The sequence below is a fragment of the Protopterus annectens genome, chromosome 15.part0 (assembly GCF_019279795.1).
Source record: "Protopterus annectens isolate FY-2018-M chromosome 15.part0, PAN1.0, whole genome shotgun sequence".
In the NCBI taxonomy this organism is placed as follows: domain Eukaryota; kingdom Metazoa; phylum Chordata; order Ceratodontiformes; family Protopteridae; genus Protopterus; species Protopterus annectens.
The window spans coordinates 453,975,903-453,994,216 of NC_056749.1; the positions used below are offsets into that span (position 1 = coordinate 453,975,903).

General features: G+C 38.6%; 1 protein-coding gene across 1 annotated transcript in view; it reads left to right on the forward strand.

Moving 5' to 3' along the window:
* LOC122789757 (probable G-protein coupled receptor 83) overlaps positions 1-18,314 on the forward strand; it is a 264,892-nt gene that overhangs the window by 170,784 nt on the left and 75,794 nt on the right. Inside the window, exon 2 of the mRNA XM_044057193.1 lies at positions 6,025-6,150. Coding sequence (XP_043913128.1) covers positions 6,025-6,150 — 126 coding nt within the window. The remainder of the gene's footprint in view (positions 1-6,024; positions 6,151-18,314) is intronic.

Below are 18,314 nucleotides of genomic sequence, written 5' to 3' on the forward strand. Positions count from 1 at the left end.
CTTGTTTATTATGTGATTTGGTCAGATTAGATTTATCCTTTTCTGGGTTTTGATATTTATTCCAGTCACCTCCAATCACTAGGCAGTGATCTTTAAATTTGTTTAAGGTTAGGTATAATGACATAAAAAAGTGTTGTTGGTTATTACAGGGTGCGTAAACATTAAGTACCATTATAGGTTTTGGTATTGTAGGACTACTAAATGTTACGTAACACCATCTTCCCTCCTTGTCAGCTTTGATTTTAAGTATTTTTTCCTTAAATTGGTTTTTAATTATTATGGCTGCCCCAGCACTGTTTGTTTTCCCCTCTGAAGCTATGATTTGACTTATCCATTTCTTTCTGCTAATTTCTGCCCATTGCTCTGCAGTCAAGTGTGTTTCTTGTATTAGTATGAGGTTGGCTGTGATTTTTAATGTAAGGTATAAGAATAGTTTTCTTATCTTCTTGTTTTGGAGCCCTTTGATGTTCCATTATTCTATTTCCCACATTTATTTATTAGGTGTATTCCTTAGGTATGTCATGTATATTAATTTTGTTTTGTTATCTTTGTATGTGTTACTGTGTGATGGTTTAGGAAATCATCTATTAATCCCCGTCCCTATTCTGTGCCTAACCACTATATCTGGACCAGGAATAATAGGGGGCGAGGATGAAGGTTTGTTATATGGTTTACCATTATGTCTAATCTTGGAATGTGTTTTCTTTTTAGATTTAGATTTAACCAATAGTGTCCCTCCTGTGTTACTATATACAATGCGGACAAAGCTGAACAAACTAGTTCCCTCAACATACACTGCTACTTAATATCCCTAGCCTCTTCAAACATATTATTTATACAATTATGGTATTGCATTTAAGGTACAACATGTATTGTTTTTGTCTTGTGACTAATTCTTTCTAATAGTATTTTTTTAAAACAGCATATTAATATACATTCCTCAGTAAATTATAGCAATATATGTACCATAGTTGTTTGTCTTTCGGCTTTTCCTGGTAAGGGGTCACCACAGCGGAACTCCGGTCCGCTAATGATTGGCAGTAGATTTTTACGAAATACCGAGGTTCCAGCTCGATGCCCAGCCTTCAATGAAGGCACGCCCATTTACGCATGCTTGTCTTTTGAATGCTACCCAACCGCGGGGAGGACATGCAGACTCCACACTGAAGTCACTCCCAAGCCAAGCCGAGAATCGAACGGGAGAACCTCTTGCTGTGAGGTAACAACGCTACCGCCATACCACCGTGGCATAGTAATATTGTTAAACAATCAATTTTGTCATTTTTTTTACATTTTTCTTTCATTTGACTTCTTTTTCCTCCTCTTTATGTATTCAGATTTTGGCCTTCTTTGGTGCCTGTAATGTTTTTCCACATCAATCTGTGTGGGTTATAAAATATATACTTGGCACCTATTTATCTGGGGTAGGAAGTATAATCATAGAGAAAAAGAAAAAGAAAAAAAAAAAACCTTAGCCAAACAGTCCTTCTGCTATAGTTAGCATATTAAGGCTATATTTGCATTATCCCAAGATTGTTAGGTTATTTTACTATTTTCCTGAGATTACTTCTCTCCAGGATCTTTTAACACATTTCTAGTATTTACGTAAAACATTTAACATTTTTTTCCCTTTTATTCCCCCAATATTAATCTATTAGCTAGCCTGTTTCTGACAGTTTATTTCTTGCCTATTATTTAAGGCTGGATTTTCATTCGCCTTCACAGTACTGGGTGTACTGTTTTAGTGAATGGTTCAGTTCAACAGTACCTTATTTCTTCAAGGTTTTGCTTGCAGGTTGGTTGACATATAAGGTGCAGCTTTCTTCTTTTAGCTGGTGCAGATCAATTTTCATTTTTCAGGCAGTAAAATATTTTGGAGCTTGCTGAGATTCATTTTGTCTGACTGCTCTTCTTAATGGAGCCCTCCAAATCATAGAGGGACTGATTTTGCAGGCCAATGTCCCAGGAAGAGGTTCCTTTCTATATTTGCGCATCAGGAATGGCAGTTGATTTTTGGTTCTTACCCAAGCTGAACTTCCTTTTCCTGAGTTCTTCATGGCTCACATCATGGATTTAAGGGCCTAGACAGCAAGGGGAAGCTTTCAGAGTTGGATCCCAGCTAGAGTGCTTGTGAATGGGGTCATTTATTCACCCAGTGGTAGTTTATTGTTTTTGTGGATTTATTTCATTTCTGAAGGTGGAATTTGCTTGAAAATGGCCAGGAATGTCTCTTTTGCCTCTTTGGGGTTGGCAACCATGTATTTAACCACTTTGATGTAGAAGATTAACTGATTTGGATATTTTATATGGAATTTGATTTTTTTTTCTATTAGGAACCTGCAGTATGGAGATAGTAGTTGTCTTGCTTGTCTTATTTGTATTGGGAGGTCTTGAGCAAAGGAGATTTTATTATTATTCCAAGTGAGTGTGCCTTTTTTCTTTGCTGTCAGTATTATTTTATTTACAGCTTGATATTTTAATATTTTAATATAGGCAGGTCTTGGTTTCAGTGATGTTTGCATTTCCCTCAGGGCTCTGTGGGCTCTCTCTGTTGTTATTTGCTGTATGCTGTATTTCTTCAGGTTCCTCTAGCAGGGAATTTATTATTTGCTTGATTGCTGGTATTAGATTATTATGAGGTACAGTTTCAGGTATTCCTCTGATGATGATATTGTTCCTTCGAGATCTTGCTTCTAGGTCTGTTATTTTTGCTTGTAAGTTTTGGATTTCTTTGCCATGGGCATCAGTTCTTTGAGAAATAGAGTCTATTTTTATTTCATTTTCTATTATTTTGGACTCAGATTTTTCCATTCTGGATATTATTTGGCTGAATGAGTCACCAAAGATTTGAAATTGCAATGATAAGTCCTTTACTACTTTCTGGATAGGTAATAAGGCAGTTTTTATGTCTTCCAGATTAGCTGGCAGGTCTGTCTTGGATTTATTTGCAGTTTTAGAGTTGTTCGTTTGTTTAGTTGTCTTTTGTGTTTTTGAAGTTGTGTCTTTCTCAGGTGAGGCTAGTACTGAGAATTTGGTCTTAGTTGTTGTTGTTTCCGTATTATTTTCCTCTTTTGACATCTTGCTGTGTAGTGTTTTACCAATCTTGTAGTCAGATGCAGGGCCTTAGTAGCACATGGCTTAAGCTGTTCAGAAATCTTAGTTAATCCTGCTGTTTCTGAGGTGAATCTGTCACTTTCTCTTCCTCTTTTGTTTGCTGGATAATATTAGCAGTAAATATCTACAGTTATTTCTGTATTATTAATTCTGCATTGCCTTCTGGATTTGTTTTAATTCAGGGTATATCAGAGAGCTAGGTGATAGCTGTGCTCACAGAACAGTGGCCGTTTTGAACTCCTAAACACTTGCTTTTTATTTTGAATGCTCCAAGGTTAGTTATCACAGTATGAGAAGTAGCCTATCAATGCTTTGAAATTGATGTTACAGACATCAATATTTCATTTGTTTAATGTAGAATACTACTTACATAAATATATATATATAGATATAAATATGCATATACATATACTATAACTTAGTGTAGTGTAGTTCACCAGCTGATGAAGTATAACTAATTCAGTACTTTGTAAATACTGATGGAATTACGCACTACATTTAGAGTTATTCTGGAACAAGCAAGCAGTATGGTTTCTGTTGGTCATTTCCTTAGCTGAACAGGTTTCTTTAAGAGCAGACAAAGAATGTGCTTCATTAACCAGGACATGTTTACCTAAAGTAGCACTTTAATATATTTTAAATGAAGGCTGAGGAAAGTCCCAGCAGAGCCGGTTTATTCTTTGCTACACATGATTTGACGTCTAAATTAGCCTCCTGAAAGTAGGATATAACAGTGTGAACTGAAAAGATACATGCAGGAAGTTGGCACTCATTCCTTTTAAGGGATTTCTGAGCTACTAAGAGAGAGCGAGGGTGAGAGAGAAAAATAGATGTTTGCTGAATTCCCCTACGTTTGTGGTAATAGATGAGTATGTGGATATAGTTTTGACTGTGAAATGAAAGCTTTACTGAAGGGGTCAACACACATTTCATTCCCAGCGTCTGTTACAACTTCTACGGTACTACTGCAGCATTACGCATCTCCTTACCCTTCACTCATGAGTAAGACTCCATGATAATTAAACACCTCCAGTTGTGGTAGCTGCTTCTCTCTCTCTGTCTCATCTATGTCCTGTAGAAGCTAGTCCATTCTCTTCTGGGAAAGAAATGTGACTCATCTATTTCACATTGAAAAGAGGATCCCTGTGCTGTGTGATGGAGACGACAACACCATCTGCAAAAAAAGAGATTGATGCATCCCTCGTTTAACCATACTGGATGCACTCCAAACCCTGGCTGTACCTTGATATCCTGTGTATGAAAATTATATTTAGAAGGGGAAACAAGGCACTTTCTTTATGAAGTACTACAGTTGATTTGAATGTATTTATTTATTTATTTATTTATTTATATTCTACAGTTTGAGTTTTTTAATCCTATGTTGAGTAGGCATTGAGGATTAAGGTTGAAAGATTATATATGTGGAGCATTTGCTATAATGTACTTATGTTCAATGCAGAAGCAATGAAATTGATGGTAGTCATAAAAAGCAATGTAAAAAATAAAAAAAAAACATGTTTTATATTCACTGTTACAAACTAAAACAGAGCTAGATGATAGCAGTGCTCACAGAACAGTTGCCATTTTGATCTCCTAAACACTTGATTTTTATTTTGAATGCTCCAAGGTTAGTTATCACAGTATGAGCAGTAGCCTATCAATGCTTTGAAATTGATGTTACAGACATCGATATTTAATTTGTTTAATGTAGAATACTACTTACATAAATATATATAGATATAAATATGCATATACATATACTATAAATTAGTGTGGTGTAGTTCACCAGCTGATGAAGTATAACTAATTCAGTACTTTGTAAATATTGATGGAATTACACACTACATTTAGAGTTATTCTGGAACAAGCAAGCACTAGGGTTTCCGTTGGTCATTTCCTTAGCTGAACAGATTTCTTTAAGAGCAGACAAAGAATTTGCTTCATTAACCAGGACATGTTTACTTAAAGTAGCACATTAATATATTTTAAATGAAGGCTGAGGAAAGTCCCAGCAGAGTTGGTTTAATCTTTGCTACGCGTGATTTGATGTCTAAATTAGCCTCCTGAAAGTAGGATATAACAGTGTGAACTGAAAAGATACATGCAGGAAGTTGGCACTCATTCCTTTTAAGGGATTTCTGAGCTACTAAGAGAGAGCGAGGGTGAGAGAGAAAAATAGATGTTTGCTGAATTCCCCTACGTTTGTGGTAATAGATGAGTATGTGGATATAGTTTTGACTGTGAAATGAAAGCTTTACTGAAGGGGTCAACACATTTCATTCCCAGCGTCTGTTACAACTTCTACGGTACTACTGCAGCATTACGCATCTCCTTACCCTTCACTCATGAGTAAGACTCCATGATAATTAAACACCTCCAGTTGTGGTAGCTGCTTTTCTCTCTCTGTCTCATCTATGTCCTGTAGGAGCTAGTCCATTCTCTTCTGGGAAAGAAATGTGACTCATCTATTTCACATTGAAAAGAGGATCCCTGTGCTGTGTGATGGAGAAGACAACACCATCTGCAAAAAAAAGAGATTGATGCATCCCTTTAACCATACATACTGCCTCCCAAAAACCCTGGCTGTACCTTGATATCCTGTGTATGAAAATTATATTTAGAAGGGGAAACAAGGCACTTTCTTGATGAAGTACTATAGTTGATTTGAATTTATTTATTTATTTATTTATATTCTACAGTTTGAGTTTTTTAATCCTATGTTGAGTAGGCATTGAGGATTAAGGTTGACAGAGTATATATGTGGAGCATTTGCTATAATGTAATTATGTTCAATGCAGAAGAAATGAAATTGATGGTAGTCATAAAAAACAATGTAAAAAAGAAAAAAAAAACATGTTTTATATTCACTGTCACAAACTAAAACATATATATTTCTCTCCATTATTTTAGGTTCGATTTGTAAGCAGTACTTGGATATTTGGAGAACTCATGTGCCATCTAAGTCGGTTTGTCCAGTACTGCTCAGTACACGTGTCAGTGTTGACTCTCACAGCCATTGCATTAGACAGACATCAGGTAAGAAAGTCATCACAAATCATTCCACTAATCAACTGTATTAATAGTGCATTTATTAATAAAGAAAGATGTGGAAATTTGGCGTTTTATTAGTATTTTTATTTTATTTTTTTTTACTTTTTTTTCCGCTTTTTGATTTTGCAGTTTTTTTTTCTTTTATTTCAGTTAGATTTTACAAAAGGATACTGATGGTCTCAGCCACCATCAGCTCCTAGGTCGCAGACTACATAAAACTCTTCATCTCTAACTATAAAGTATAGAGTCAGACTGATTTCTGTACTTAGATCAAGTTATATATGTGTAAAGCTGTCTCCTCTGCTGTTGAAAGGAAGCATTTGTTATGCCCACATAATTTTCTTGTGAGAATTCCTCTAGTGCATGATTGCTTGTTTTTGTGTTTTAAAGCAAGACTTGCCTACGGTTCAGTTTGTTCATTGACTTCCAGCTTTGCCTTTCCAGTCATTGGTGGTCAGTATAATGTCATTAATGGTGTCAATTCAAGAAGGTGCAGCAAATTCTCGTTCGAATGGCTGGCATCTTCCTCTTCACCATCGTTAACTGGATCATAGGCTTGTGTCATTGTAATGTCGGATGGCTTGCTTTGAAGTCTGAGGTGATCATTCTACAGTATTTGGAATGTAACTGAGCTCTGATTTTTCATAGTTTTATAGTGTGTAAATTGTACAAACTGTACTCCTAGTTTACATAATAGCATTATAGAAGAAGTAGTTACACAACCAGAGGGTAAGTATAATGTGTACAGTACACTGAGTCACACTCTCCCTTTTATGAACATTGATGACACTAAGTAACATATCTCCCTCTCTAGTAGTCTCACTGGGAGGAGTCAGCAGAGTATGGGGAGGGCCTCCCTGGGGAACTGGGTCTCTGTTTGCCACAGTGGGAAGGTTCTGAGTTATGTGTCTGTCCCATATCTCTCATCAGTTTTATTTGTTTGTTCCATTTATGCTTTAGCTCTTTTGGAAGTTTGGATGTCCAGGATTTATGTCCAGGCGAGCTGGACAGTATGCGTCGATTGAGCATCCTATGAGAGTCAGGCACAGATCATCTCTAGAGCTTGGTATGCTTGGCAATCTTGCTGAGGTTGTTTAGTCTTGCAGGTGACATGGATTGGGTGAGACTCAGTGCTTGGTGAGGTACTTTTGCCTCTCTACTTGTTGCAGGGCAAGTGTGAGGTGAGGCTTAGCATGAATGGTATTGTACTGGATCGCTGATCTGAGGAGAGAATAGGGCTCAAATGTCTCTCATGATCTGTGGGGAATGGTAGATCCCTTCATGATAGTGTCTTGGGCAAGGTAGGTGTTTTAATGGAGTGGGTTGGCATCAAATGTGGTCCCAGGTCTGTCAGGTTTTTCGGTGTTTTTGGGGTCTTTTTGCACTTTTGGGGTACTCAGTTTTGTTTGTTACTATTGATTTGTTTGTAGACTGTTTTTGCATTTTTAGTTTTTTGGCATTTCCTTTGGCATTTAGTTTAGTGATGAGTTTCCGTGTATTGTGTATGGGTCACTAAGTGTTTTTGTAGGATCAACTGTGTCCATTTAGTTGCCAGTTTTGTGTGCCTTCCCCTCACATACATTACTTTTTGGCTTCACTCAACCCCACCACAGAGCCCAGGGGGACAGAAACTGTGGCTGACCAGGACAGACACCCTTTGGAAAGGTTGTGTCCAGCGACTTTGGACTTGGACAGAGTCTGACATGTTGTTAGCGATTTTGACTTTGACCTTTCTATCCTTTAGCCAGTTTGCCACCCATCTTGTGATGATGGGTTTTGCCGGGTAGCTTGAGCTTTTTGCTTGAGTCATTTAGGAGTATTGTGTGTGCTGCTTTATGCCCAGGCCATATAGACTATTTTCTTTAAAGTCATCCGCCAACTTGCAGGATCTGCCCTTTACAAAACCCGAACTGGGTGGGATCAAGTGTCTGTAAGTCCCCATTCAGTGTCTTTGCGAGGCCCATAAGTGTCTTTAAGTGGGGTTTATGAGTTCCATAATGATTCTACCATTCTGGTTTACCAGGGGGTCTGTAGGGTGGCCTGGCTTGGTACCAGGTGCTGGTTGCTGGGTGCTCCAGTGTGGCTAGGGAGGAGTGTTGTTGTACAGGCTAAGGTTAAATGCTTGTTTTACATGCGGGTTTAGCTCCTCTTGGAGTTCCTTGGAGTTAATACATGCGACCAGGTAAGGTCCTTTAATGATACCGCCAGGTAATGCTAATGCTGTACTTTAGCATTAATCTGAGATTTTTAGCTTTTACAGTTGCTGAGGATAGGGGTAAATTCTTCTTTGGTGAGATTGGGGGGGGATTGGGGGGATGATTGAGTCATTTGGCTCTTTGGCAATATATGTGGGTTCAGTGTATTTTTGAATGTTTAGTGTATTTTTGGCTACTGAACTGTGAAGATCATTTTTGAACCGGTTCACCCGTATCATATAATTTCTAAAGAAGTGTATCTTTAGCTTTTCATGAAAAGATTTTATCTTTTGTTGGTAGTGGAGATTTTTGATTTTTATTCTGCTAGGATGGCTTGCCTGATGTAGATGAGAGTTCTTTGCTTTTATGCCTTATTTATGGGCTTTTGCTCTACCTCTTCTTTTGTTATACAGATTTATACATGGGGGGGTATGGCTGACAGGCCTCTGCCCGGGGGTTTGGGGTTTATTTGGGATTATTTTGGATTGCATTCTGCATTTAATCATTGTTAGAATCCACATATTGCATGGGATGAAGGATTCTGCATTGTTCCAGTAGACCACTGATGGTATCGGCTTTTTAAGAAGTTTAAGTAAAAGTTTTTAAAAGTTTTTAAAAGGTTTTTTTGTGTTGGTTTTGTTTTGGGGTGGAGTTGGTTGTGGGTGGGGGTGGGGTATTGGTCAGGGTGATAGGGTGTGGTCAGATCTCACTAGTGAGGGGCTGTGAAGTGTTTGTCTTTGTGTCATAGTTTGTTATGATCAGGTATATATTATCTGACTAACTGAGATTTGTGATGCTTGCATATGTTTTTTTGAATTTGTGAATTCAGGAACCTTTTTGGGCAGGGGTGTTTGGGCTAGAATAATGCACCAGTCTATGTTAGGGTAGTTGAAGTCTCCCCAATATGATGGTGTTCATTCCTTCATGTCTTCCAGGAAGTAAAGTGGGGTTCTGTTGGGGGGAAGGGTGGTCTGTAACATGCTACCAGTTGTATAGCAGTTTTGCCTACGGTTAGTTTCACCTGTTAGGTTCACTGATGCTTCATGTGATGCTTCATGTGTTGCCAGGTGGTGTGAGGTGTATGTGTCTCCTCCCCCCCCTCCCTTTTGGTTTTTTTTTTTTTGGGGCGAAAAGCATGATACCGGGGTATAGCCTGGTATAGCTCAGTAGCACTGGGGTGCTCTCAGGAGCGCAGTTGTACTTTCAGTTACTGCAAAGACAAGACATCGATGTTTGCTATTGAGGATCTTGAGATTTATTTTGACTTCTGGCGTTGACTTGAGCTTAATAGCATTAATTTTTTCCATTTTTTTTTTCTAGGGAGGTGGGTTTTGTCTTTTGAGCCTTGCCTTGCCTAGGCACTATGGGAAAGGGGAGAGAGCCTTATCCGGAATCCCAAGCCCAGTGGTGACAGGTGCAAGCATCCTCATTGAGCAGCATTATATCCAGCATCATCCATCCCAAGCAGACAGACATGATCCCCCTAGACACCAGTATTTGACCAATTATTATATGATCATCTTGTCTCTGTATTGTGGCATCATCATTGGTGGTGAGGGCAAGATGCTGCTCAGGGTCAGGGTCATACCAGCCTGGGCTACATAATCAGAGAGCTCCTCTATGTCTCTTTTCATGTAGTCCAGGGTCATTCATGCCGGCATGGACTTTCAATTCATTTTGACATACTTTTACTAACTATGAGGGCCACTCTATTTCTTCTGTAATATCCTTATTTATAGCGGAAGAACTAATAATTATCTGATGTAAATCACTCATTCCAATCTACTTCAGTTCATTAATTCTCAAAGTCTCAATTATCTTTCTTATGATAGTATGCCATACTACAGACAGTAGTGACTACATTATATATTGATCTTTGACTGTTATGTACCATATTATGAACACTGCTATGCCAGACTTCACCAGGTGTAAATGGTGGGTGTGTCATTGACTATTATACCAGGAGTATTAGTACACCAAACTGCATATAATTTTTGTATGCACATCTGCCTGTTCATGTAACCATACTGCTGTCTTCAACATGGCTAATATCAGAAACTGTACTGCTGTCCTTATTTTACCTGGATTTCTAAGAAATCCTTTACCCAATTATATGAATTGATGCCTGATTCTTGATAGAAATCCAGGACTCCAACATATATCTTAGGCATGTTTTCTTTAACAAGAACTTCAGTGCATTATGGATACAGAGCACTGCATGCCGAAGTGCAAGTTGGGATGGGAATTTCCTGAGATAGTAAACAGTTGCCCATTGGCAGTAGCTGGCATCTACTGAAACCAATAAGAAGGGATGTGTTCCTGAGTCCTGCCAGTGTGTGCTGCAAACTGTGTGCTTGTGAGCATGTTACCAAGTCTGTCAGACTAAAGCTGTAACATAGGATGTGTTCCTGAGTCCTGCCAATGTGTGCTGCAAACTGTGTGCTTGTGAGCATGTTACCAAGTCTGTCAGACTAAAGCTGTAACATAGGATGTGTTCCAGAGTCCTGTCAGTATGTGCTGCAAAGTGTGTGTTTGTGAGCATGTTACGAAGTCTGTCAGACTAAAGCTGTAACATGGGATGTGTCCCAGAGTCCTGCCAGTGTGTGCTGCAAACTGTGTGTTTGTGAGCATGTTACCAAGTCTGTCAGAATAAAGCTGTAACACGGGATGTGTTCCTGAGTCCTGCCAGTGTGTGCTGCAAACTGTGTGTTTGTGAGCATGTTACCAAGTCTGTCAGACTAAAGCTGTAACATAGGATGTGTTCCTGAGTCCTGCCAATGTGTGCTGCAAACTGTGTGCTTGTGAGCATGTTACCAAGTCTGTCAGACTAAAGCTGTAACATAGGATGTGTTCCAGAGTCCTGCCAGTGTGTGCTGCAAACTGTGTGCTTGTGAGCATGTTACCAAGTCTGTCAGACTAAAGCTGTAACATAGGATGTGTTCCAGAGTCTTGCCAGTATGTGCTGCAAAGTGTGTGTTTGTGAGCATGTTACCAAGTCTGTCAGACTAAAGCTGTAAGATAGGATGTGTTCCAGAGTCATGTCAGTATGTGCTGCAAAGTGTGTGTTTGTGAGCATGTTACCAAGTCTGTCAGACTAAAGCTGTAACATGGGATGTGTTCCAGAGTCATGCCAGTATGTGCTGCAAAGTGTGTGTTTGTGAGCATGTTACTAAGTTTGTCAGACAAAAGCTGCCCAAGTTAAAAAAGAAAAACAGGACAGCATCAGTGACTTTTCCAACCTCCATCTTAAGCAAATCAGATGGACTTTTTTTTCAATTTCATAACTTCTTAACCCAGAAATAACACTGGAGGGGATGGTATATGGCAGAGAATGGAAGAGATTTTAGGAAAGAAAAAATGCTTAATACATTTACCTTACATTGTTGCGTGCCTTTGGGGCATGGAAAGTCTCAGCATCCTGTGAGCTCTCTCAGTGCTCTACATGGGTGCCCTGAGCAAAAGGAATTTTTTAAAAATGGATCCTAAGGATGGAAACAATGCCAGTACCTTCTGGACCTACATATAGTCTGTTTAACATAACATATGCAGGTCCACTACCACAGGTGTCACTTTCTGAATAGGAATGGCCTGCACTGACGTAATGTTTTGAAGAAATGAAGTGTTATTCATTTGAATGTTAATAGCTAATATTTTCTAACCTATTAGAGCTTTGATTGTTGATATATCAAACAGTGTAATATCAATTATTGACTGTGTCTATCTGCTTTGGCTTGAAAGGGCTTTTTCCATATATGGTGTAGGTCCAAGGACTCTCCCAAGTATTTATATATTTATAATACTGATATTCCACTTTAACACTATGCTGGCCTCTCTCACTCTTTTTCATTCTTTAAGGTTGTACTTGCAAAGAGAATGTGTTCCTACTCAATTCCAGGGAATCTTTTTCAAAACATACTATGTTTTTGGTGATTACAAACATTTGTTATTTTATAACCAAATAGTAAAAAAAGTCCCCCTTATTGATTATACTGCTAAAACCATTCTGTTATTCACCATTTTAAGTTAAATAAATACAGAGCAAATGTAACATTTGACATAATACTGTGTAATGAACTAAGCTCACCTTTCTAAATTCCATATAACCTTTATCACCTGTAAGCAAGTATCTTATTCTCTGTATTACTGTAATTCTGTATCTGATAAAACAAAGAAACAAAATCAAAAGGTAAATGTGACAAAGAAGCTTCTTGTGAATGCAAGAACATGCCATCTGAATCCCCACAAAAATCTTGAAATTGCCTCTATCTACCTTCCTCCTGGTAACAATCTGCCCATTCTTGAATACATCCTATCCTGGTTCTCCCACAACATACCATATGAGACACTTATCCTTGGTGATGTCAACATTGATTGGTCAAAACTCACAACTGACTCCCCCCAACTCAGTATCCACCTACACGGCTTCCACCAACTTATAACATCTCCCACTTGCTTCCATAAAAATTCCACTTCCAGCTCCATCATAGACTGGATCCTTACCAATTCCCCCCACCAATACCACAATCCCACCACCTTACCTGATTTCCTCAGTGATCATCTCCCTACCACCATCTTAAGATAATACTCCCATATTCCTAAACCCCACCTTATCAAAGACTGTCGAAAACTATCGACTTTCAATTTATCCCAATTTACCTCCATTCTCCACAACATAGATTGGTTCATCCTAAAACACCTCCCACTAAACGATACTGTAAGCACTTTCAATAGCATCTTCATGAATACTCTAAACTCCTTAGCTCCCTCTAGGAAGATCAGAGTAAAATCAAACCATGCTCCCTGGCTCTCCAAAGAGACTAGGTCCCTTATGAAACAAAGAGATCATACTTGGAAAACCTGGACTAAAACTAAACAATCACCTTTTCTTCAAAAATACAGGCAACTGAGGAACCTTGCAAAAAACATACAACTAATGACAAAAAGTTATACTATAGCTCTGCTCAGTTTAACAACAAATCCAATCCTCGAAAATTTTGGTCAACTCTCAAGAAAATCCTCTATCCTGGAAAACCCTCTAATCCCTCCTCATACCCTAACTCTTCCTCTCACGAAACAGCTACCATCCTGAATAAACACCTTATCTCTTCCATCCAAAATCTGGTAACCTCTAAGCCAAACTCTACTTCGACACCCACCTCTCCAAGTCCCACTAACACAACTTTGTTTTCTTTTGAGCCAGTTCCCATTACTTACATCAAATCTCTACTACTCAAGCTAAAACCTGCACTCCTTCCACTGACAATCTATCTCCTACATTACTCAAACTTGCTGCTGACTTAATTGCCTATCCTGTGTCTATACTAATTAATCGACCTATTCTGGAATCAACTGTCCCCACCCTTTGGAAATCTTTCTTCCCTATCCCTCTTCATAAAGGTGGAAAGTCCACTGACCCCTCAAACTACCGACCCATTGCCATTCTGTCCCCCCCTCTCCAAGATATTAGAAAAATGTATTCACTCACAGCTTCTCAATCACCTCCTCCCACACCACTTACTTACCCCTACCCAACATGGATTTCGTCCTCACCACAGCACCACCACTGCCCTCCTCTCCTTTACTCAAATCATTGCAGAGGCTCTAGACAACAATAAACTCATTTCCTGTTTCTTCCTAGATCTCTCCAAAGACTTTGATACTGTCTCTCATCCTCTACTACTATCCAAGCTCACAAATCTCCACCTATCCCCCTCCACACTTGCCTGGTTTAACAGTTACCTATCTGGCAGGGAACAATCTGTCAAATGGCTCTCATCCTCCTTACCTTTCCCTCCCATCTCCACTGATGTTCCTCAAGGCTCCATCTTGAGACCCCCTTTTGTTTAACATCTTCACCAATGATCTTTACACCTCATGCAAAGAATCCTCCCTTATTCAGTATGCCGATGACTCCATACTTATATCCATCTCAAATAACATTCCTGAACTACACTCCCTGACCCAACAGGCCCTACTATTCACTGAACAATGGCTCTCTCACAACCTATTGATCCTAAATCCCAAAAAGACCAAACTTCTACTTTTCCTTCCCTGTTCTCTTTCTCATCACAAAACCTCCTTTTTTATTACATCTTCTAACAATACAAACATCCAACCTGACACCCACACAAAACTTTTAGGGGTCATTATTGATGATGAACTTAAGTTCAACCTACACATACTCCAATGTATAAAAAAAAAAACAAACCAGAAACCTAGGTCTGCTATATCAGAACAAAAAATTCCTAACTCCTGAATCTAGATTTACCCTGGGCCAGGCACTCCTTCTCCCCTCCCTCTTATACGCTGCCCCAGTTCTTACCAATATCCAGGCCTCCACTTTAAACAAACTGCAATGGACTTACCATAAAATAGCCAGATTCATTACTAACTCCCCATACAACTCACACCACTGCATTTCATTAAACTCACTTCAATGGCTTGAACTTCCCCAGTTTCTGCTATCTTATCAATTTCATATCCTACATATTATTTACTTATTTGGATTTCAGTGAAGAAAACTGTTTCTATTTCAGCATAGCCCATCAATCCAATGTTGTTGCTGAACTCCTATAATGCCCACAAAAACAGTTGACATGATCCATAGAGTTTACATGTTTACTAGCCAAGTAAGGAACATAACCAAATTATTTTAGCTTTATTCCATTTCAAACACACACACACACACACACACACACACACACACACACACACACACACACACACACACACACACACACACACACACACACACACACGCACATTCACATAATGCACCTATGGATAATTAGTGTCACTCATCTACCTACATAGCTGAACACATGGACGTCATGCAGCTGTAGCACTGAAGGCACTCCAACCAAAAAATGAACTGTAGACCCTTTTGCTCTGAACTGACAATTGTGGTTATTGTGCCACTGAACATGTGCATTAGAGCACATAAGAAAAAGCCACATATACTGCAGAAATCAAAGATGATGATCAAACATGCAGTTGCAGACCATGCGGTTCAGTTCTAGCTTAACCCTTACAGCCAAAAAGAAGCTTCATTAATTTCTAGAGTAATGCTAATATTATAGCAAATATATAGAATGATTTAGTTTGAGTGACTCGTAATTTTTTTTGCATTACCTGCTGTAAAATTTCAATAGAATAGATGGCAATGGGATGTATAGTTCTTCATCATAACAAAAATGAGAGCCACTTCTTATGAGATTTGTGCTATGCCCTGATCCACTGTGATGTGGAACATTTGTGAAACAAAAAAGAAAGAAAAATCTGTCTGAATAATTTTTGTAGTTTGGATGAGTATGTTCCCATGTTTCATAGATGACTGAAATTATTTATGGATTATAGATTCTGTACATTGTTTCTAAGTCTGGACATTGTTAAATTCCTTTTTCTGATTTGAGCGACCTATTTTCTTTCTAACGTTTTACCTGTTTAGAAATTTTAATAGAAATACTAAGCTCTGGTGTTATTTCCATCTCTTACGTGTTTGGAGAGAAGGCTGCTAGTATATAGCATTTTGTTTACACAGTCTAATGTGTGAGAATCCTCACTTGAATGGCACTTTGATGCCTCTGTCTGACTGTATTCTTTAAATAATCAATAGTTTTAAACAAATATTTAAAGTGCAGGAGAATTTTTGTGCACTATCTGTTAATATGTTTTTTTTGTATTTTTGTTCAGACTTCATAGAAAAGTTCTCCTTGAAGCACATGTTAATTTTGTAAAACTTCATATTGCCATGCTCTTTTCAGTATGTATTTATTCCCATTAAATTGTAAGGATAAAAGAGTCACTGGTAGCCTTTATTCTTATTGCTTTGCTTTAACATGTCTTTATTTTATCACAACAACAAAATCAAAATATTGTTTCAGTAAAATTGTATCTTAAGTTTTTGTTTTCTATGTACATTACATCTCAGATTCAGTTTTCAAATAGCCCATATTGACAAACTCCTAAGTAACAATACTGATTCTATCTCAACCACACAGATGTTTTTTTTTTCAAAGACACTGGTGTCCATGAGTTTTGTACCTTGTTCACTTTTGGTGGTATTTCCCTCCCCCCTACTGTAACTTTATCACCCATAATAGTCTCTCCAACTTTCTATTAGCTGGACACTTTGGTGGTTCTTAAGATTTGTCTAGCATTTGCGGGCCACTTTTTTCTGATTTTTTATTTTTTTCTCTATAAAATGCAGTACTTCTGAAGGTAGATGATTCCAATGCAAATCACAGAAGAACCCACTAAGCTAGTGGGTTGCAAATTGGCTCACAGATGTAACCCACAGTGTGAAAGTAGCTGACTTCAAGTCAGACTGCTGCTAGTCACGATTGGGGACCCACAGGGATCGGTCCTGAGTCCTCTCCTATTTGGTATCTACTTCTCAGACATCCAGGCCAACATGAAGGGACTCTGGCTGACACAGTTCACAGACGATTGCAAGTTAGGAGCCATTATTAACTCCTCAAGTGATGTTGACATCCTACAGAAAGGCCTCATTGAGACCAGTGACTGGTGTCAGATCCATGGATTTAAGCTCAATACCAAAAATTGTGTCGTCATCCCCTTTGGGAAAAACCCAGTTCCCATGAATTACCACATCAATGGTAGTCCACTGAACACAGAAGGTGTTATAAGAGATCTGGGAACAACTACTGACAGCAACCTCTCTTTTGACCACCACACTGCCACTGTGGTCAGAAAGTCCTTCTGTGTGGCACATATCATTACTAAGGGTTTTGCATCCAGTAAGAAAGTGTTCATTGTCTCGCTTTACTCTTCCCTCATTAGGCCAGTCATCAAGTACAATGGCCCATTTGGCATGTACCTCACTAGACACCTGCAACAACTGGAGAGGCCATAAAAGTACCTCACAAAGAGGATCCTAGGCCTTAAACACTTTACCTTTATGGACAGACTCAAAAAACTCCAACTATTCTCTGTCTCATATTGCCTACTTAGAGGCTATCTCTGCTTGACTTACAAAGCCATGTCTGACCAAGCTCTATCAGAAATGCTACAGCTAAAGAAATATCAATCTCTGCGCACCACACACTCCACAGACCTCAACCTCATTACCACAATCAACAGAAAGTGCTCGAGGGACAGGTTCATAACCCAAAGACTGCCCATGCTATGAAATAGACTTCCCATACATGTCAAACAGAACACCTCACTGGCTCTCTTCAAGAGAAATCTTGATGAGTGGATGGGAAATTCACCATGGGGATCACTCCAGTGGCACTACTCGACAGAGGCACTGAAAACTAAAGTTGAGTGGCACAATGCCAGGGTAATCCTATGGGCTAGGCCTGTAAAGGCTCCAAGGCCATTAGCCTAGTACACACCTATGAACCTATAAACCTATTAAAATCTAGCTTATGAGCTACATACCTATTCTAACAAATGTATACTATTTAGTATTTTTGATGTTTTACATATTTATTGAGATTATCACTATATGTAATTAACAATATACATCAGTAACTTTCCAGCATATTTATAAATCCTTACAGAAACACTTAGAAAAACAGAATTGTGAAAAGGATCACAGTATAGTCATCATCTGAACCTCTCCATACTATCAAGACACAGTGGAGGCAATCTATGGCAAACACTTTCTAATTTTTTTCTTATGATTGCTATCAGATGAGACTGTGAGTTTAAGATTTTATTTTTTTTTAATGACCTAGGTAAGGGCAGAGCACATTTCTTATGTTTCTGTTAGATTAGGCCTGAGACTAATTGCCTGAAAACATAAGATGGTTCTGCTAATTAGTCTTGCGTCACAAGATTGCAAAAAAAGGAAAGAATCAAGTATTTTTTTAACATAGCTGACAGAATACACTTGTGTATAAGCATTTCTCATTTTCCTCAGCTGAACAAAATGACATTCTTGCATTTCCTGTTCCTTAAGTTAATATAACTTCAAAATCCCCACCC